General features: G+C 31.7%; 1 protein-coding gene across 3 annotated transcripts in view; it reads right to left on the reverse strand.

Moving 5' to 3' along the window:
- Positions 1-23852, reverse strand: part of LOC118186775 (uncharacterized) — an 85812-nt gene that overhangs the window by 8822 nt on the left and 53138 nt on the right. For 2 of the 3 annotated variants that reach the window (XM_085811742.1, XM_085811741.1), the window contains exons 3-4: positions 20428-22695; positions 5314-5485 (exon numbers count right to left, since the gene is read on the reverse strand). In XM_085811742.1, coding sequence (XP_085667868.1) covers positions 5314-5485; positions 20428-22695 — 2440 coding nt within the window. Of the gene's footprint in view, positions 1-5313; positions 5486-9945; positions 10093-20427; positions 22696-23852 lie in introns of those variants that run through there. The other variant, XR_015039779.1, reaches the window with a different exon arrangement.

The following is a 23852-nucleotide window of genomic DNA, read 5'->3' on the forward strand; positions in this document are numbered from 1 at the left end:
TGCACTTGAAAAAAAAGGTTTTCCCATATGTTTCAGAGATGGACGAGCAGGCATCGGTAAAAATTTAAAACCATCTGTATTGCTCCCTGCCGTCACTACAAATTTCTTCAAGGTATCATCTTCTTTGACAACTGCAGTAACCCTGTCATCAATTTGTTGTTCCAAGGCAGACACTCTCTCTTCTCTTTGTTCTTTTACAGGAGAAACTCTTTCTTCAATGTGTTTAAATTTATTTTCAACTGCATGAATTCTGCCTTCTATAGCCTCGATTTTATTTTCTACTATGCAGGTAATTTCTATTTTCATTTCTTCTTTACGTGCTTTAGTCTTTCCTTGTATAGATTTTATCTCTTCTTGAACTGATTCTTGACCAGCTTCCATCTTTCCGTTAATGGATTCTTGACCAGTTTTCATCTCTTCTTGGCCAACATTTATTTCTTCTTTAAATGCAACAAAGACTGCTAAGAAGCTGTCTTAACTGCTCTTCCATCGCTCTTGCGATTGGCATTCAAACGCCACTCCTGGCACCAAAAAGTGCTGTGTGTGTATTCATAATAGACTGAATGCACAAGTCTGATGAAAAGTCGACAAAATTTATTCTTATTACAAGAAATAAAATAAAATGCTGAAAATTTTCCTCACAGATATTCGTACAGTATCACAATATTTCACAGTAGTTATATTTTAAACTACTAAAACGTTAAATAGAACACAATCCAAAGTACAGAGAAAGCTAATCCGATCTCACCGCAAATTCGCTACAATCAATAACAAAAGCGTAGTAAACAACCAATAAACAACTGAACTGAGATGTTTTGCCCGCCTTTTAAAAGCTTTTTATTCATGCACGAGAACATTCTGGTATTTTCTCGAGGTTTCTGGAAAGCAAAAGAGTACAATTACGAGATATCTATTTATTAAATGTTAAATGCACATGCTCGTGTATTTTTACTTTTTTGGCATAGCTTTCTCTTAAAACTCATCACACGCTGCATTGCACAGGGAAATAAAAAAATTTAAATTATAATTCTACTAAAAATAGCAAATTAAATACAAAAACCATAACATATATATATATATTGATACAGACACAGACATACACACACATGTATATACAGCAAAATGGAAAGTAAAAATAATTAAAATATTTTGATTGTTATAAATTTCATCAGTGACCACCAATTAATTGTCAAGTTTGGTGATACCAAACAATACAAGAAATATAAATTTATAACCAAAACAAAGTAATAAAAATAGCAAAATAAATTTTTTTTTTTTTTTTTTGCTTAGCGGGGGGGGGGCAATTTTCAATTTACTATCAAGAGAAAAATCAAGTTGTTGCATTTTTTCAAGAAAGAAATATTTAATCCTCCACCTAAACTTGCAAAAATGGGTATCAAATGAACCTGTGCAGAACCCATATAAAGATTCTTTTCTGGTAATGTGAAAAACTGCCAGAAAAGAAAGGTCTTTGGTAACTAGTTTGTTGCTTAAAAAAATCATATTCATGACAGTTGTAAGCTGCTATTGCCAATTTATGGTCACCTAAAATATTAATTACAATTCTTTTTTAATTTGGAACTTTTACTTTTGGAAATACAGTCAAAAGTCTTTAATCCGGACATCCATAATCCGGAATGATCTATAATCCGGACCTCAAAGCTACAAACTTGCAGTTTACGCATGTGCATATGCATTTATGCATGCACATAATACGTTTACGTATATGTTAATACGTACGCGTTTAATGTATAACGGACGTTATAAGCTAAGCTAAAATTATCTATTTCAGTTAATGTTGCAGATTGCGTTGTTCCTTAATCTTCGAATTGGATCCTGCTTATTATTTTTTGCAGACTGTTAGAGCAATTTTATAAAAGTAAGCTTGAACTTTCTGGAGCTGCCAAAGGATCTACAAAGCGAAAGCATGTTTCGATGTCCATCAAACAAAAAGTGGAATTGCTGCAAAAAATGGATAAAAGCATGAAGAAAGTTACAGAGAGGTTAGTGAAAAAGAAAAAATTTAATCAATTTGTAATAAAACACCACACTTTTAGATTTAAAAAATATAACCAATTATTGAGTAAGTTATTTATAATGATGCACTTGGAGAGAAACTAACACTTTTCATCACGACATCAAAACGCAAATTCGGAATATGGGCACTTAATTTTCTGGACAACTTTGAAAAATTAAATTAGAACCGAAGAAATTAATCGCACTTCAATACCACTTTTGATGATGCCTTAAATCATTTCCATATTTGTTGACGCATGTATATTTTGATGTTACAGTGATCTTGGCCTGATTGAGAATCCAAATGAATATTTTGCTTTTTCATTTTATCCATTCGTTAAATGATGCGAGATTAGTTGACATAAATGTTCCATTAAAGTTAATAGCACATAATCCAATCATGTACAACTAATTGATATATTAAAAGCATAAGGAAAAGCCGGAACAGTGTCCATGCGTGCTTAGATCCATATTGAAGAAGAATTTTGATTGCGTAGTATTTAAAGAGCTTGGCAGTCATGGCAGTTTTAATTCCATTTTTATTTGCAATTGATATTTGTGGCCACAATCACTTGGTACTCTAGTCGTGCCTTTCCACACAAGATTTACATTTTTGATACTGTTGAGATAGAAAGCAAGTCAGCGGAATTACATCTTAGCTCAGTAGGGAGCAAAGCTGAATTGCGTATTTAATCAAGATGGAAGCACGGCAAAGAGAAAAGTTTTGGTTTGCAATTTGGCGATTGGTCAAGAGGCATCTGCATTAAGGGTTACATAAGATCACATGATTAATTTGAATGACGCAGTTTAGACTTACAGCGCTATTTTTAGGACAGATAGATGAAGTTCCCAAATGAAATAGAAAATAAGAAGTTATAGTGAATTAAATTTAGAAGTTTGCTTTCTTATTTTTTATCTTACATATATATTAATGTGTAGTATTGTTTATTTGTTTTATTTGTGTTGTGTGGTGATGTGTAATAAATGTGTGGATAACGCTACCAAGTGCAATATTATTATTTTCCTGCTATGGTCAGTATTTTCAGGAAAAGAAAACGAACCAGCCTCGTTTTCTTTCCCTGCTGGCAACGGCAAGAGGCAACAAAGTGGTGCAGCCGGCAGGATTTTTGAATAGGATGGAAGGAAAAGAAAATCACTAGGTAGTAAAAATAATAAGTAAATATGGTCATAAAGTGTTACTCAAAGGAGTATAAAGCGAAATTTGGTGATAGTTCACGAATGGAGCTATGAATTTGGAAGATTTACGCAACACAAAAATGGCCCCATTAAGGCCACATATGTGAATCAAAAGTGGTGTATTCATCAGCTTAGTGAAATCGTGATGTGCTAAATAGTTATGTGTTAAATCAGTGTTAATGTGTATTATGAGGGAGATCAAATCTTGGATCATGTTAAGTTATGTGTAAGTGTTAAAGTGGTGTTCATGATTAAATTTTACAGCTTGATGTTGAGCTCTTCATTTGACATTTCTACTATCAGGATCAAAGGAAAGTCCCTCTTAATTTCTTAGGAAGCACAAAATAAATAAATAAATAAATAATAAATAAAGAGAGCTCCCTCCTAATAATTACTATATTAATTGAGAAAATTAAAATTATTTTGATGTTTGTTAATAACTTGATTAGAATGTTGGGCGTTAATGCCAGTAGACACTGAGAAAATATATTTAAAATATGAATGAGAAATATAAGTTTCTTTTTAGTAAGAAGATATTACAGTACAAAGTCCATAATCCAGACTCGGACTTCGGCGATTCCCAATTATAGATCATCAATTTAAATCTGGTAAGATGGCATGCAGAAATTATACAATTAAAAATATGAAACCGTAATTTATGAAATAAAGAGCAATTATGATCTAAAGGGTATCAAAATTTACAAAAAAAGCTTAATATTTATTTGTTTACTTTATTAAACATTTCTTTCAATGTATGCTTCGTTTCATGTGCTAATACTTTCTCTTTAATTCTATAAACAGACATAATTTCTTGTTCAGTTACAAAGTTCCACCTATCGAAAGCGGTATTTTCTGGATTTAGAACCATACTACAGACTTCGGCGTCCATTAATTGATTGATGATTGGGGCATTGTCGTTGCAATGAAAAACTTCTGTTATATCATCTTCATTTATTACCGCTTCACCACATTTCTTTACAAAATCCAATAACTAGAAAATTTCACCTTTAGTTTGCAATGTCCGAAAACCTTCAAATTTGCGGCTATAATCTTCATCATCCTCACCATGAAATATGGTAGCTGGCCATAAATTATGCCAAGCATTTTTTAAAGTATCTGTAGACACATCCTCCAAATGCGCATACGTAAATCATACGAAAAAAAAGTTTAAAAAAAAAGATTTAAGAAAAGGGTAAATGTTAACACAAGTTTTGTAAGTTTTTTTACCCCTTTTTGGCACTATGAACATAATCTGGAATATATAAACCTTTTTTAATTATCCATTTAAAATAAATTGCTAAATCATAAAAGTAAATTAAGTGTACAGGCATTAAACTTCTATTTTACTTCAAGCCCTATTGAAATACAAGAGTAATTTGTTCCATGTTATTTAAAATGTGATCTTATTTTGAATACTGATTTAATTTATGTATCCAAATGAATTTATTCTTACATTCAAACTGCTTAATATTATAGGTAAATTGTTAATAGTATTTTTCTCTTAATCATAACATGAGTTACTTCTCTTTCCTATGATTTTTTTTAACTGATGTTATATTAATTGTAGATATTTACCCCAGTTAAACAGGAGACTACTGTATTTCATTCTGTGATTTTCCAAACAGTCTTGCCTCAGTGATAACATCTTTTTCTTGGTAAAATTATTTAATCATGACTGTTTGTCATCTGACAGTAGCTCAGATTGTGTGATTTATACTGACTTTTAATTTCATTCTTAAAAAAGTTCAACTGAAAATCTCATCAAAAATTGCTGGATTAATGTTAATTCAACCAGCTTATTCAGAAAGATATCACAGCATAGTTATTTGTCAGCTTGTAAAATGTTAATGAATTAAACATTTTACCTTTCTTGGTGTTTTGATGCATTATTATAATTGATGCAACTTTAAATGAAAAGTACCAAACATTTTTGTTTCAAGAATTCTCGTCAATTTTTTAGTGTTGATACAATGTTAAGTTGTAAAGTTTAAAACCTGTTGTTAAATAGTGTTGATAAAAGGCTAAACATTTTTTAATATATTTTGATTGCTTCATTTTCAAGAAAATTTTATGTATCAGAAGAAAATCTTTCATACATACCAGAGAAAACACCAAAAAAACTAAGGCCAGATATAATAATATCTGTAGAATTTCCTTTTCTCTCAAGATTTTTCATCATTATTTCTAAAGCAGGAAGAAAATCCTTAGTTTGATTTTTTACTCCATCTTTAACTCTCTGACAGAAATTTTCAAACTTTTCCAATACATCTTCCTATTGGATAAACGAAAAATTTTTACTTTTAAAATAAAAAATATATATTTTTTTAATATTTGTAATGTTAAAAAAAGGTCCAACAATACTGTTAATTATTATGAAAAACAAATCAGTTAAACATCATTAGAAATAAGCTTTCAGATGATATCAACATAGTATGCACCATTTTTAGTAAGCATATAATTTATCAAAATAATATTTCATTTCTCATTCAGTTTAAACTGCACATTATAAGAAGCACTATGGGAAGTAATATAATTACACTATTTATTAAAATTATAGGAGCTTTAGTTCTTGGTATGTTCTATACTTAGTTTGCACATGAAAAAAAGGGTACGTTTCCATTAAATTTTTTACACTTTTTTGTTCTGCCATATTTCCTCAGCACCTGGTGTCTAGAGTTTGGTTTGCCTTTTTTTTTTTTTTTTTTTTCTGGTGATAATTGTGTTCATAACCACCACCTTTTTTTTATCTAATCAGTTTATTTATTTATTTTACAGCAATGGATTGATTTCATGGCTAAGGATTTGATAAGAGATTAATAAGAAAGTCCCTTCAAAAAAGAGATTTTTCGCAAAAAAGAATTGTGTTAATATAATAACCTCATAAAATTAAAACATGACTTGACAGTAAAATGGCTATGCAGCCTTCACTCAAGATGGAGGCAACCCAACAAAATTGTGGTTTCTAGGATCATGCATTCCTTTTGCTACTGCTCATTCATTTACTTATGGAGTCAAGTGCTAACTTCTATTAAGTTTTGTGAATCAAAAGTTGCTTCAAATGCATGACAACAAAACAGTTAATGGAATAACTACATGACAGAGGTATGTGCCAATTCCTTTTTATCTCAATCTAAATTTAAAATTGCCAGATGCCCTAAAATTGTAGAAGCTGTTAAAGCTAATGCATAAAAAGGATAATAATAATAATAATGTTGGCTGAATTTGGCCCACACAATACGTTTTAGAGAATTCCATCTGAAATTGGAGAATGTTCTCTTGTAGCTCTTCTTAATCATCTAGTATCGAATCAAGAGTGGGAGGAAACAAACAAGCCAAAATGTGCCAATACAACACTGAAAATGTGGGGTATGGCTTTAAGAGAAAAGTACCTAAGGAAAGCTTTAAGTTGAATTAAATTGTTCTTGGGTATATGGCTAGCATGCTTAATCAACTAATTAACCACTCACATACTGCGAAAAGAGCTGAAGTTCCTACAGCAGTTTCAGCAAAAGTATCCCCCTAGTTAGTCTAGTGCAGTGTTTTTTAAACTTTTCGTGGCCACTTTTTATCATGAAGATTTTTTCACAACCCCAGGTATTAAATATAAAATAAAGATATAAAAATTACTATTTTTTTCATAAATAACTTTATTTTTGGTGAACAATGAACATTTGAGAAAAAGTATTTTTGGCATTTGTTTTAAGTAAGTGAAAATTAATGAAGGAAAATCACATTTTAATCAAACAGATACTGCATAACAAATGCAATATTTGACACATTCTCCTACATGTGCCTGACACACTCTTGGAAAAATTCAGTTCTAGCTCTAATCCAGAATTTAGTCAAGGATATTTGCGGAGACTCAAGTTTTGAGTGTTCGATAGCTCAAGAAATTCCTATTAGGCTTTATATGGGAGGGGATTATTCTCATTAATGTCAACCAAAATGGTTTTTTAATTCAAGATAACTTTTTGAAATCAAAATTCAGAATAAAGTATGTGCAAAACTGTGTTTTAAAGGTTTTAAGTGATGTCTAATAATTTTTGTAATTAAAGTTTTATAATTATTTTTTCAGTTATAAAATTGTTGATATTCGAAAGCATTTCAAATGAAGTATTTTCAACTCTGTTTTTGCAAATGTTGAACTTTTAACAAAACATTAAATTTTATCATTCAAAGTAAATAAATTGCTATTTCTTCCTTGAAGAGACAAGATTAAAAAGTTTAGTTTTTACAAAAATATCTGATACATAACACAGCTTTGATAGTCATAAGTCAGTTTGAAAAACAGCAGCAAGATCAAACTTCTGTTCAGTTAAAAATATATAATATATTTTTCTCTTTTAATTGCAATAATCTTGAACTTCACACTCTTGACATCCATCTTACTTGTGCATGTAATAATATTTTTCCCCTTGTATTCGAATTCCAAGCTTTTACAGAGATTTTAAAAGAAATGGTTATTAAGCACAAGGTTTTTAATAAAGTTTTTTTATTTTGTCACGATTCTGAAATATGCCACTCAAATCTGTTTCTTTTCTTTTTTTCCTCTTCTTCCCCCCCCCCCCCAGTATGAACCTCTTGATAGACATGAAACTGTGTAAAATTTACATGTTCATTACCAGCAGCTTTAACAAATGGGTACTTTTCCGTTTTGCCGGCACAAATTTTGCTAAGCAGACTTTATTGGCGACAATGCACAGTATACACATAAAAAATGTTGACAAATGTTACTTCTAAGAATTTTTTATTTTGACAGTATAAACATTTTAATGTCGTTTAAAATTTTGTAAAAAGACATTAAGAAGACATTTAAGAATTTACTATGCTTTCATGGTACAACATCCTGATTCTCCAGTTTATATCACATGACTCCAAGTGATCTCATCTCACGTAAACTACGCTACAAAAATCTAATTCTTTCAGTAATTCTCTACATTAATTTCAAGTTAAATCTTATTTGGAATACAAGCTTAAATGCAAGAATTATTTCAATTCATATGAATAGTTTACTCATAAATTATGTAAAACTGCAGTGCTTTACATTGCTAATGCATTCTCATTAAAATTGATGAACTTAACCCTTAACTTTGCCTTTTCTATATTTTTGCTATCGGGGGAGCGATGTGATTGCCTCCTAATTGACTTAATTACCGCCCATGAATGGCCTCAGGGCATAAAATTGAACTATCAGGTAAAAATTCTATGTAATTGTGTGCTAGTGTTGAAAGAAACAATCAATCTGATAAGAAATGGCTGTGACTTATTTTGAAAATGAGGAGTAAAAGGTTACCAGCGAGGATATTCCATTTGGCATCAGTTGTACCATTATTGGCATTTTTATCGCCTGCACCGGCAAAACAGAAAAGTACCAATAAATGATTTAAGATCAATATTTTCAGTTGTTATCCCTTTTGCACCATCTGTACATATGACAATGTAATTTTCCCATTCTAAACCTTCAATATATAAAGTAAACTTTATTATTATTTATAGCTTTTCCTTTTGCATATTCTTCCAAAGGCCAATAAAATAATTCTTAGTCAATGTTTTCTTTATAAATGTATCTGGCATATAGTATGTAATAACCCAGCTATATTTTTACACATCAGTTGTTTCATGTTACTGAACTTCAAATTTGGGGCTTTCTTTAAGTTTAAATCAGTTGCTTAAATTGATCATTGCTGATTTCTGAAATTCTAATGGAGGCAGTATCCTCTGAGAAATGAACTTTTTGAATCTCATTGCCATATTTACTTCGAAGTATTTTTGCTATTTTAATAGTAGCCAATAATACTCCAATGCTATATGGTTTTTTACATTAAACAATCACATATAAAACTTTGTATGATGTATATAAATATTTCTTGTTAACAGACATGAATTTCTCAAAATATTGTTTTGCTTTATAAGATATATATATTTTTTCTTTTTAAGATTTTTACAGACATTCAAAATATTCTTTTGGTTTATTGATGGATGAAGGATGCTTGGATTCAAGATGCCTTTTTAATTTTGATGATTTCATACTAGCCGTAGCCAAAACATTATTGAAATTAAACAAAGAGATTGTTCATTACCATCACATTTGCTAAAAGTAAAGTGAAATTAAAGAAATGTCTCCTCATATTTTTTTTTCTTCATCTTCAGTGCCAATCTCTGATTACTAATTCTCGCTTGAAGAAACTTTGTAGTTTTGCTACTCAAGCCTTATCATTATCTTGTTACTCAACTAGTTATCCATAGGTAAATAATTATTCAAACAAATACCAATTACAGTTTAGTAAAATAGTAAAGTATAATATCGTATTGTTCTTTTGATGTACTATACACTTGTTGCAATGAATCAAAAAGAACTGACTATACTGGAAAAGTGTTATCATTACACTAGTCACTGACGTCACATAATAGCAGTCAAGAATACTCGACATACTTTTGTGGTGCATGGCATTACATACTGTGCATTTGTAAAATATTTTGATTCTGAAATAATTTATATGCTAATACTGCAATACAACTGCTATTATGATAAGCTTTCATGATATTTTGCAATATGTAAGTATGGTTTACAGCTCAACTTGGCTACTATTATGATTTTACAATTACACTGCATAGAAAATGAAATATATTAAAGATAATGAAACGATTGCAACTAATGTTTCTTTAAATTCACTTATCTGAATTATTTGCAACCATAATATTTTGCTTTGTGATCCACAGTTTAAGAAATACCTGATTGTGCTGATCTAATGCCTGGTTTCCACAAGTGGGTGATACTGCCAACCATTGACTGCTGAAATCTGGGGCACATTATAGTCCAATTGGGAAGTGTTGAGAAGCAAGTGATCAGTACGAACACACTTGGGAAAATTTGGTTGCCTAACATTTTTTTAAATAAACATTTTTATTGCAGTAGTATTTGTAGCACAATATTAAGTTTCATTGCAGTTTTTTTACTAATCAGCTTGCGGTTGTCATGCAATACTGAAAGTAATAATTTACTTTTTGTAGTAAATAAAGCACAACAAAATATAAAATTAAAAAGAAAAATTTAGGGTACTTTTCCATTATGCACCTGCCACCCATGTTGGCATGTGTAAGCGTAACAAAACATAACGAGAAAAGAACCATTAATGTGGGCCTAATGGAGAAGTACCACATTTATGTGCCATTAACAAATTATTCTTATAATTGAAACTGTTTACAATTAAAAAACCAGCCCAAATGCATAGCAGGTGCATAATGGAAAAGTACCAAATTTAGATATAAAATACTAATATATTTTTTAATGAATTTGGATAGTAATCTGATGCAGAAAAGAAATGCTACAATTTTAAATTAATAGACAGAGAATTTAGTACAATATAATCTAAACATATGACAAAATAATAAAAATTAAAGTTTTTTAAATATTAGAGCAACAATAAATAAAATATAACATCCTTTATGCAAATAACACATATGTTTGAATGATAGGTAAAGAAAATTAAGAATAAATTTTACATTTCAGCAATTAGTATATTTAAAAGAAGAAATAGTAAACACTGATAATTTAAAAATTTCCATTACAAACACTTTTACATTAATACCTCTCTCCAGGACTAGTTCCAAGAACAAGTAACATAGACAGCTGCTTAGGGTATCAATTTTTGGAGTGTGCAAACTAAGCTACCCTGACAAGTAATGACTAAATAAAAGTAAATTTTGCTTTGAATTATTAATAGCTTTAATTAAGAAGTATTAATTGCCTAGGATGCCAAAAATGTTGGAGCCAGTTCTGTCTATATTAGAAGACAATTACTATTGAACAAAAAAATTAGCAAAGGCGTAGCTAGGGTTTTCAGCGCCCCTTTCTCTCTGCCAAGAACGGAAAAATTTCATTCTAAAATTTTGTAACATCAATTTGGCGCCCCCTGAATGCTGCGCCCGGGGACAGATGTCCCCCCTTGCCCCACCCTAGCTACGCCACTGAAAATTAGGTATTTACTCATCATCCTGTTGACAGTGAAACTGTTTCCCCATTTTGGTTTATCCTTGTTTATCTAAACCAAAATTAAATGTTATGGTTGTATTTTTCTCTTGCATTTTAGGGAAAGCAAAATGACAAAGTTGGGATGTGCCTTTTACAGAACAGCAAACAGGAGACTATTTTCAATGGTATCCTACCATAAAATAATTGTCAGCTAAATATGGTTGACAAAACAGTAATAGATTGGAACAATTACTTGCATGAAGTTTGTAATCTTAGCATTTCTAAGAAGTGCTTTCAGATAAGAAGGCCTAGTTCAAGAAATCAAAGAAAGCCTTTTCATGAAGAGTTAAACTGAAGTGGGTCAAATACTGCCTTTTTTATTAAATAAAAAGGCACTAGTTCCTTCAGAATTATGCAAGAATGATTGGTGCAACTTTGACAGGACTTTCGCTAACAGAATAATACATATGTAGCAAAAAATAATTTTGAATATAGTAGTTTTTTATAAAAAATTAATTTTGGCAATATAAATTTAACCCATTTGCACCCACTGTATGTGCCAGCAAGAAATGAGCTATAATAAATATTAAGATTTTTTTTTTTTTTTTGTAAATTTTGATATTCTTTAGATCATAATTGCTCTTTATTTCATAAATTACGGCTTCATATTTTTAATTTTATAATTTCTGCATGCCATCTTACCAGATTTAAACTGATAATCTATAATCCGGAATCGCCCGACAAGTCCGGATTAAAGACTTTTGACTAGTACCAAAAAAAGAAATACATTGCAAATGGACATTAATATTTACATAAACATATAAAGAAATAATGCTCAAGATTAATATCATATATATGAATTAGAAATTAATACACATTGTTTGCTTTAAAAAAAGATGAATTTACTTATAGTATACTCTTCTTAAGACGCCGATGGCAGATTTTTACAGCAGCCTTTTTTTTTTTTACATTATAGAGCATTAATCGCAAGCTAAGTCAGAGATAATACCAACGTTAAAATCTAAATTGAATAACAAAGTTATATAAAACAAAGTTTACAGCTTAAATAAGTTTGGATTCAAAGTTGTTTCTTCATAAAATTTAAATGAAAATGTATAAAATTCAGTTTCCTAAAAGTAACAACCTTCTGTTTGATATATATTTTGAACAAGACTCTATTGCTTTTGAGGATGTATAGGTGTAGGTCTCTCATCATCAAGAGAAAAGAAATTCTGCAAAGAACAGAGCTATGCAGTTTATACAAAAAGTAAAATAGTAAAGCAAACTAGAAAGTAGCCCCATCTGTCCACAGAAAAAAAAAAAAAAAAAGTAATGAAACATGAAAAACTAAGTTAATAGCATTTAAAAAGCATTACAAAGAAGTTGGATTGGAATTAAAATCATTAATTGAACAAGATAAATCTTCGTGAATGTGTGAACAATATTTTGACTCTAATATTTTTGTTTATATTTTTTCTAACTGCAACTTCTGAGTAATATTGCACGAGCTTCAAGCAGATAAATCGTTTTCTTTACTCTATAGGTTTTTTTGAATTCATTATCTCTTCATATTATTATTATCTATGTTTTGTAACAGTTTATTTCAGAGAATGGCAATATACTATGTTGTCCTTTTTCTTAGAGAGTTAGTGTAACTTTTGTTTTCATCATTTTAGAGTATGAGTAAAGGAATTATTTAATTATTGTAGTCATAAATAACTAAAGAGTGGAGAATGGTAGAAAGCAAATTAATTTCATTTCTAGCTGAAAAGGAAAATGGTTCTGTTGTTAATGAAAGCTTAACTCAAAATACATTATCCTAAGCTTAAACTCCCGATTTTTTATGGGAATATTAAAAGCTGGTTAGGATTTCAGAGCCAGTTTAAAAAGATCAATACTGATCCCAATTTAGATGATCTTGATAAATTTGTATATTTATTGAAGTCTATGGAAAAAGGGTCATCTGCTGAAGAGTTAATCAAAAGCTTTCCGCCCGGTGGCGAAAGTTATAGTAAAGCTTTACAACAACTGCAATTGCATTTTGGGAAAGAAGACCTTCTTATAGAAGTCTATGTTAGAGATCTACTTTCATTATTACAGTCAAAAGTCGTTAATTCGGACACCCATAATCCAGAATGATCTATAATACGGACCTCAAAGCTACAAACTTTCTGCGCAAGCGTCGCGTTCACGCATGCGCACAGGCATTTAAGAGTGCGCGCAAGACCTTTACAGCTGCGAATATGTTTGTGCGCATGCGCATTTAATGTGTAACGGAGGTATAAGCTAAGCTAAAATTATCTAATTCAGTTAATGTTGCAGATTGCGTTGTTCCTTAATCTTCGAATTGGATCGGGCTTATTATTTTTTGCAGACTGTTAGAGCAATTTCATAAAAGTAAGCTTGAACTTTCGATTATGTCAAATAGAATTTCCAATATATATTTACTAACATGTAATTTGTATCTACAAAGCGAAAGTATGTTTTGAAATCCTAAATCTGTTTATCAATTTCACGCCGCGGATTGGAAGTTGATCCGTCAGCACTATCCTTATCTTCAGGGCAGATGTTTTTATTTTATTTGGCTTATAATTCCTAGTATTTCATCTTGATGTACTCCGTCTTTGATATGATTTAAATCAAATTCCTCCTCATTATAATTCCTTTCCGATAGTGAAGAAAGTGACACAGAGGTTATTGAAAACAAAAAAATTTCGACTGACAAATTAGTCAGTATTCTCGACACAACAATTATAGGACTTGAACAGCGGAACTTTGTAACTGAACAAGAAATTATGTCTGTTTATAGAATTAAAGAGAAAGTATTATCACATGAAACGAAGCATACATTGAAAGAAATGTTTAATAAAGTAAACAAATAAATATTAAGCTTTTTCTTTTTGTAAATTTTGATACCCTTTAGATCATAATTGTTCTTTATTTCATAAATTACGGTTTCATATTTTTAATTTTGTAATTTCTGCATGCCACCTTACCAGATTCAAACTGATGATCTATAATCTGGAAAAATCGATAATCCGGAATCGCCGAAGTCCCGACGAGTCCGGATTAACGACTTTTGACTGTATTATTAAAAAACTCTCAGCAGAAATTTTCATTACGAAAACTCTATGTTGCTAGAGATAAATATGCGACAATGTTATATCCTCTAGTTGAATCGTCACTGCCAGATGATGCATTAAGAGCATGGCAAAGATTCTGAGTTATTAATCGCAGTCAGAGAGAATCTGAAAGTAGTGAGCAAAAAGAGAAAAATGCATCAACACATCGATTAGATTCAGATGGTTTGCTTTCATTTTTGCTGGATGAAATTGAAGGTGAAGAGAGAGTATTTATAGCTACTCAGTGCTTTACTAAATATCAGACTCCTCAGCCTGGGAATGCTAAACATTTTGGTTTAAAAAACCGTGGAGAATTTTCCAAAACACCTTCTGCTTCTACTCTAATAGCAACATCTGAACAAAATTCAACTGGATGTATTTTTTGTGGTGGAAATCATGCATCTGGTGATTGCTTTAAAGCAAGAAAGATGACGTCTAACGAAAGGCAAAAGCAGTTCTAAATAGTCGCAGTTGCTTTTTACGTTTAGACAGAAAACATACTTTTATGTAGAAATATCCAAGCAGAATCAAAATCTCCAGTTCCTGTTAGCATGAATAAGGATGAAAATACGGATGCAGTACCTGAACGAGATGAAACCCTTGCCAATTTGGCAAGAACAAAAAATGTGTTTTTGCAAACTTTTAACGGTTACATTGAAAGAGCGAGATAGAAAGCGCCAGGCTCGCGCTATTATCAATTAAGCTTCACAAAGATCTTATATTTTAAAAAGCACTGCAGATGAAATGAAATTTGAGAGTACATCTAAAGAAAGATTGAGCCATTCATTATTTGGCGGGTCATGTACTGATGTCATAAACCACGATGTTTTTACAGTGTTCTTGTCTAAAACGGATGGAACTTATCATTGTAACTTCAAAGCTCTTAGCCAAGATATTATTTGTGGAAGTATACCACCAGTTGCTAAAGACAAGTGGATTCGAGAGCTTAAAGATAACAATATTTTTGTATGCGACCATAGTAATGGACCAATAGAAATACTTATCGTCGCTGATACTGCAGGCAAGTTGATGACCGGAGGATTTAAATTCCTTACTTCAGGCCTTGCTGCTAAAGAAACTAAACTTGGCTAGACTCTTTTTGGGAAAAATGGTATGTGCGAGATCTTGGACAATTCCGCACTGCTCGTCACATCCTGTTGAATAAGGAAATTTTGATATCCGATCTATGGTATCTAGATTCACTTGGAATTCTAGATCCCTCAAAGAAGAAAAGTAAACCAGAACTTCAAGAAGAAGCAAGAGATCATTTCTTGTCTACTGTAAAGATGAACGAAGAGGGATGGTTTCAAGTCAGCTTGCCATGGTTTGATAACCATCTGCCGTTAAAAGATAACTATGATTTAGCTGTAAAGAGATTAGCTTCTACAGTAAAACGACTAAAAGCTGAGAAACTTTATGATGCTTATGGAGAAGTTTTTAGTGAATGGGAACGAGAAGGCATCATAGAAGAAGTACCAAAAAGCAAAATTGATGTAACATGTCATTATCTACCACATTGACACGTAGTAAAATAAAACAGTACTACATGAATCAGGCTAGTGTTTGATGTCTCGGCCAAACAAAAAGGATCACCTAGTCTCAATGATTGTCTAGAAAAAGATCAAAACCTTATCGAACTGATTCCTTCAATTCTTCATAGATTCTGAATGAACAGAATAGGAGTTTCCGCAGATATACGAAAAGCATTCTTACAAATAAATCTCAACCCTAAGGACAAAGACTATCTAAGATTCTTATGGTATACAACTGATGGAAAACTGAAGTATTACAGGCATTGTAGGGTAGTATTTGGAGTTACAAGTAGCCCTTTCTTGCTAGTTTCTGTAATTCACCATCTTCTAGAATCCACTTTGAAACAAATAAATGGAAACCCAAAGTATAAAGTGGATATTATTGAGCACTTGAAGAACAGCTTTTATGTAGATAATTGTTTAGCGAGTACACAAAATGATTTAGAATTGCAACAGTTCATACAAGTTGCTTCAGATACTTTAGCTACAAGAAAGCTAGAATTACGTGGTTGGGAATATAGCAACCCAACAGATAATTCCTCTAGTACCACAAATGTATTACCGTCTTTTTCTGAAAATAAGACATCCTCCGAAAATAAGCCATATCGTGATTTTCGGAACTTTTTGTAAAATAAGACATCCCCCGAAAATAATCTTTAGTTAAAATAATGTGACAAAAAGAATTCGTTAAAGGAAGTGGGTTGATTTTATGCTGCCACCACTGTTGAGGGGTCAGAATAGAGGTTTACTACTTTGGGATTCAGCCAGTACTCAGCGTGCTAAAGACATGATAAACTTTCTTGCTGAGAGGAAGATTGATCAAATAATGATTCCGGCAGGAATGACTGGTTACCTCCAGACACTTGACATTGCAATAAACAAGCCATTCAAGGATCATTTGTGGATGGAAATCAATGAATATATTGAAAACAGAATGGTGAGAAATCATTGAGGTAATTTTGTAAAACCAGGCTTACAAGAAGTTGTGAATTGGGTAAAAAATTCATGGGACAAAATAACTGATAGTGATGTTTCCGATGCACTACGAACAGGCTACTTAGACAATATATTCATTTAACGATAGCTATATCGCAAGACATGAGAGATTCGGACCAATGATTCAACAGGAAATGGATTTGGAAGAAAATCAGAATATAATTCAAAATTTTATTTATGACGATGTTCCAGAAGAAGATGACATGACTGTAATTGAATAAATTTAAATTTATGTACTCTGTGTAAAATAAATATTAAATAAAAATATATAAATATACTTTTAATTTTGCCCTTCCCCGAAAATAAGCCCTAGCGCGTATTTTGGACCAAAAAAGAAAGTAAGACAGTGTCTTATTTTCGGAAAAAGACGGTAGGAATGATTTGGGAACGATGTGGAGATTACCTTTGCTTTAATATTACTAACATCACCTACAATCTACCAGCAATTTTGTCTAAAAGAGAGAATTTGGCTAGTACACACAAAATATTCAACCCTTTAGGAATAGCTTGCCCCGTAACTCTAATGCCGAAACTTTTACTTCACCTATGGGAAGTTATCTTGGGAACAAGAAGTTAATTCAAATTCAAAATCACAATTTTGTAAATGGTTGAATGATTTGCAGTGTCTGGAAAGAATGAGAATACCAAGATGGTTAAACTGTGATCGTGAGATTGAAAATATCTCATTTCATTTCTTCAGTGATGAGAGTAAACTTGCATATTCAGCTGTGGCCTTTGTTCGAGTACAAACAAGAGATTGGTTCAAGTTCATTTGGAACAAGCTAAAGTGAGAGTTGCATGCAGCAGAAGGAAAAAGACAACAATAGCTCAATTGGTACTTCTTAGAGCTACAGTATATACACGTTTAGCATCCAGCATAATACCTGAATTTCAAGCAGATGATATTTATTTTTGGACAGATTCGTCTACTGTGCTAGCTTGGATACAGAGGTATAAAGTATGGGACGTATTTGTATTAATTTGAATTAAGGAAATAAAGTGACTGACTTCTATTGAATCTTGGAGGCACATACCAGGATCACTGAATCCTGCTGATTTGCCCAGTAGAGGATGCTCTGCTTCTTATTTAATTAAATCTAGATGGTGGGAAGGCCCTAAATGGCTATATTTATCACCCTGAAAAATGGCCAAAAGAAGATTTTAGTGCTGATGAAGAAGAAATAGCTCTTGAGAAAAAGAAAAGGATTATTTCGTCCTTAATAAATCTTAATGCTAGTGAAATAGTTGCTACTAGATTCTCAAGTTATCGTAAGACAATCAGACTGATAGCGTGGAAGTGTCGTTTTATTTACAACTGTAAACATCAAAACAAGAAAAAGGATGAACTTACTGTATCTGAGTTAAATGAAGCAGAGAATATCTTGATTAGTTTAATACAAAATGAGTCCTTTAATGGAATAGAAGATAAACGGATTTTAAGTCTTAATCCCTTCATTGATTGTGGGATCATCAGAATTAAAACAGCGATATTTCAAAGAATAAAATAATACTAGTACTAAATAAAACAGTACTACATGAATCAGGCTAGTGTTTGATGTCTCGGCCAAACAAAAAGGATCACCTAGTCTCAATGATTGTCTAGAAAAAGGTCAGAACCTTATCGAACTGATACATCAGAGTTCAGAACTCCTGCTATATTGCCAAGTGATCATCCTCTTATAAGAAGTTTCATAATCGAGCAACATAAGTTAAAAGAACATATTGGAGTTTCTCACGTCCTAAATTCTTTAAGAGAAAGATTTTGGATATTATTGGGAAGAAGAGTTGTGTCATCCATTTTGAAAACTTGTATAACATGTAAGGGTTATCCAAATAAAAATGTTAACCCACCAGCTCCACCACTTCCTAGAGATTGGGTACAAGATGCCTCAGAGTTTCAAATAACTGATATAGATTATGTTGGACCTATATTTCTAAGAGAATACATGAAGGTGTGGATTTGCCTATTCACTTGCGCAGTGTACCATTTTGTGTAACTGTGAAGTTATCTTAAATGATAGACCTTTAACAGTTGTATCGGCTGATTCAAGTCTCACTTCCATAACATCTGGAAATTTTTTACGGGAAATACAAAACCATTCAGTGCCAATTGTAAACTAACTTTTATAAACATAGATTGCATTATATCCAAAATGTTAACCAGGTTTTCAAGAAAAGATTTCGCCAGGAATATCTGGGAACTTTGAAAACAACAAGCAAAAAATTCGCTAGAAGTTGTAAATTAAAAGAAGGAGACATTGTCTTAATTAGAAGCGATGACAAAAGGAGATTAAATTCACCTCTTGGTAAAATCATACAATTATTTCCAGGTACCGAAGGTGAAAGTCGATGAGCCAGAATTAAAGTGCAAAATGGAGAAGTCAAAAGAGCTGTACAAAATCTTTATCCTTTGGAATTATCGATTGCCGAGGAACTTCCATCGATATTCAGTGGAAGTCAACGATGCGAAAATATTTCGGTAGAACAAACTACAATTGATGATGTATCTGTAGAAACAAATAGAATAATCCATACCCATTTAAAATTGCCCACGATAACCAAATCAGGAAGGACAATTAGAGATCTCCATGAATTGAACTTGTAAGGACAATGTTTAATTTTTTATTATTTTGCAATACTCAATCCCGAATTTCATATTGCAAGGTGGGAGGATGAACAATATTTTGACTAATATTTTTGTTGATATTTTTTTCTAACTGCAGCTTCTGAGTAATATTGCACAAGCTTCAAGCAGATGTAATTGTTTTCTTTTTTTTTTTGATTCATTATCTATTCATATTATTATTATCTATGTTTTGTAACAGTTTATGTTTCAGAGAATGGTAATATACTATGCTGTTCTTTTTTTTTTTTTTTTTTAGAGGGTTAGTGTAACTTTTGTTTTCAGCATTTTAGAATATGAGTACAGGAATTATTTAATTATTGTAGAGTCATAAATAACTAAAGAGATATAGATAGTTTCTTGAGGTTACAAATTTGGTGAGAATTTTTGAACATGTGAAAATCTTCAAGAAAATCCAATTCACAAATTAAATTTCCAACTATGATTAGCTGTTGAAGATCTGTTTATTTGGTCATAAAATTCACATTCCTTGATGTGAAATTTTAAAGCTATTTTAGTTTGGCTGCTATACCTAAAACAATATTGACAAGGTATGCTTTCTGGTATATATATATTAAGAAGAAGACATGTCACTTATATACATCAGAGAAAGTACCAGTTTAAGAACATTCAATATGAATAATTAATTTGATTTGCTACTTTTGAATATTTGAGTTTTTAAAATTTTATTTATTTTAACTCTCTTTGATTACACTGATTTTTCTACTAATTAACTTTAAGGTTATTTATATAACTAGAAATTCAAGGAAAGTAGCAAAAATGTTAATAAAAGAACAATGGTTAAAGATTAAATGGCGGTCTGCAATATTTGAGGGCTGTGCTGCTCTCTAAGACAAAAATGCATTGATATAAACCACTTTACGGTTTGATCATTCATAATATTCCAATCAATTATGTAATATTTAAGTATGCAACAACATCATATTCAAAGTAAAATAAAAGATTTACCATTCTTTTGTTTGTTTCTTCATTCACTTCATTTTCAGGAATATTTAAGTCATGTTCTAAAGAATTATCTGTAACAATTGCCAACAATCGCTGCTGATTTCTGCCATCCACAGAATTCAGAGTCACATTTTCAAGTGTATTTTTAGACTCGGGAATTGCACTCTCAGCTATTATTTGGGACACAGGAGTTATAGTACTGATAAGTGAACATATAGGAGCTTGGTGACTATTATTAATAGGTGTTGTAGGGATGTTTTTGTCTCTGTTTTTAAAGATAGACAAGACACTTGTTGAGGATGAACTTTCTGAAACACTTCGAGAATTAGTTTCTGTAAATACTGTACTTACTATTGAAAGAGTTTCATCTGACTGAATATCAGAGCTGACATTTGCCTGTAATTCTGCTGGTGTATGTGATGTAAAATCAAATGATGAATCAGAGCCTGTAACAACTGAGATTAGCTTCTGTTTAAATTCCAAACCAAAATAACTAACTTTAAACATGTCACTTGACATCTTCAGAAATATCCAGAATTGATGAATGCATAATGCACCATTAATACCATTTGGGCAAGAACACATATTAAGTTCAGCATCTACAGTATATACTTTGTCATCTCCTTGATCACTGGGAACAATGAAATAGTTACCAGCAATCTGTTTTATACCAGGTTCAATATCAGATGGAATTGTTGTTGGATAAAATGAACGAAATATATGAATAACTTTTCCCCCAACAATATCCAGAAGCTTAGTTTTATAATAGGAATCAATACGAGTGACAGCATAATTTAACAACTGCACGATGTTAAATGCTTTTGTTTGTTCAAAAGTTTTATCTTTGAGGGCACGAACAGCTGCTTCATAATAATTACTTGCCCCTTGAAGGGGTAAGAGTCTGTGAAAACAAATACCCCAAAAATGTCGTCTTTGCCATAAAGATTCCACATGTTGCAGATACAGAGGATAATGCACAATGATGTTATCTGCACAAAGAGCTTGATATTTGTTACCCATTTCTTCTTCATTAGAAGCAAATAAAAGTGTCTTTAAAAGATAAAGAAGATATAAGCGATGATCTTTAAGAATGTTATGTTTTTCATCCCATAACCATCGCCACATGGACTGTAAAATTCTAAATATACATATTATTACAGCAGATTCAGACCAAACAGTATTTAGAGCTAGTCGCTGAGTTTCAGAATCTTCAGTTAAAAATGCATGAGGTCCAATGATACCCCTTCCACAAAATGCATGGTCAGGTAATAGTTGTTTTAAGAGTTCAAAACCTAATGCAAGAACAGCAGTATTGTTATTAGTTGCTATAAGTGCACCAAGAGGAATTCCACCTGCAGCTGTGTGAGCTAAAAGCAGCAATACATAATGCTCAGCTCTTTCTTTGCTCCCTGGAGATTCACATAATTCCACATAAACCAAATCTCCTGACTGTGGTAAAGAATGTAACCGCTTCATTAGTGGAGTGCATACTGCAATCACATAATGTGTACCAGACATTCCTGCAGTAACACATGTTTCGCCTAACATTGTATTATAATGAGAGATTTTATCATTAAGTACAGTGTACATATCTTTTTTCCCAAATGCAGCATAGTCTTTACCAAAATGTTTATAAAATAAGCGATAACAAAATGACTTATCAGGGCAATGATACCTATCTGAAATAATCTGTGAATACATGGTACCATGTTCAATTTGAAGATCAATTTTCAGAGTTTCAAGAGCAGAAGTAGGAGAATGACCTATCTGAAATAAATTCAGTAATTTTTCTTCAGCCTCTTTAGATACAGGCCTAAATCTTAAGGAATCAACACTGTTTGTAGGATGATTGTGGACAAATCGTATTTGAATTTCACATGGGTGAACAGGATCTACAGGATCACGCATTTTACTTCTGGAATATTTTATAAGCCTTCTGATAGCAACTACCATACCTGCAGGACAATTAGTATTTCTTTTGGCAGGTGATGCTGATTTTGTTTTCTGGTGTCGTTCAGGTTTTTCTTTCTCAGCACGACCCTGATGTAAACAACGCAAGTAAATTTTAAACGTATTTACTTTTCCAGTTTTTGGACAAGTAGCTCGTACTCGCATGGTAGTATTTGACTTCACATTAAATTCATGCCACCATTCTTGAGCCTCTTCTTCAGTGTACACATTTGTTAGTATCACAGCCTCAAAATGATCTGGTTTATTTTCGAAAAGGATCCACTTCTTTAACTTGTAAGAATACCCACATGGAAGCAATTCCTGTTAAAACAATGAATAGTAGATATATACTAAATAAATATAAAAGGGAAAAAATGGATAAAATATTCATTTTTAAATATTTGTATTAGCAGAACTTCAAGCTATTGGTTCTATAATGATCATTTTCCTACAGGCATATTTTTCATTTCTAATCCCGAATGAAGTTTTATTAAATACAGTGAAAATCGTTTAACACAAAACTGAGGGGACTGAAGTATTTTTTTATGTTAAAAGAATTTCAAGTTAATATTGTAAAAAACAAATATATTTATTATTTAGATAGATATGTATGTATGCATGTATTTAATAAAAGTCAATAAAACAAAACCATTCACAAGGGCTTATGTTAATAAAAAATTTTCAAGTTTTTTGATAAACAAAACATTTATTGAGGTTTTCGAAAATAATCTGATATGTTTCTTTGCATTATCTTTTTTAACATCAAATTGTAGACAAATTGTTCAATGCAATCCATTTTGTTATTCATTTGACTATTGGAATGTGCGTCTAAATAACTGCTCATACTTGTCATGATGTTCGTCATTTCGGATGACATGGGAATAGGAGCTACATTATTCATTTCATTTTCATAGTCGGAATCTGCATCAATGATACTTTCTGAACTTTGAACAAACTCCAAATTATCTTTGTCTTCCATAATTGGAGCTGTTACACACATTATCGTCATCTACTGCAACGAATTCTTCCAATGATACAGTAGGACAGTCCAATAATACAGAAAACTTCTCAAATATTTCATCAAGTGTCTTCTCAGTTTCAATATCCTCCTTCTCTATTTCTTTTAACGTGAACCAAACTCACCAATTTTTACACACACTGCAATGTACTCATCACCGAATTCCAAAGCCAACTGATGAGAGATGAGATGTTTTTGTGTGTCGTTCATAGGGATGGAGGGTGACAGTAGCTTAGGCAACCAAAACTGGCTTATAAAATTGGCTCATGTCACAGCCTATTCCATGGGTATTTCAAAGCCAAGTTAGCTTCTTTTCTATGATGCATGCGAAACCACCTATTTCATTTCATACCTCTCTTAAATCTCGCCTGCATGACTGGTGTTTACCGTATTTTATTTATTTCCAGAAGGGAAATCTTTCTGTGCTAAGAGAAAACAATGCATGAAAATACATAGTAGT

This window comes from Stegodyphus dumicola, chromosome 2 (genome assembly GCF_044657685.1).
Source record: "Stegodyphus dumicola isolate Sdum_Otavi_A_Nest chromosome 2, ASM4465768v1".
In the NCBI taxonomy this organism is placed as follows: domain Eukaryota; kingdom Metazoa; phylum Arthropoda; class Arachnida; order Araneae; family Eresidae; genus Stegodyphus; species Stegodyphus dumicola.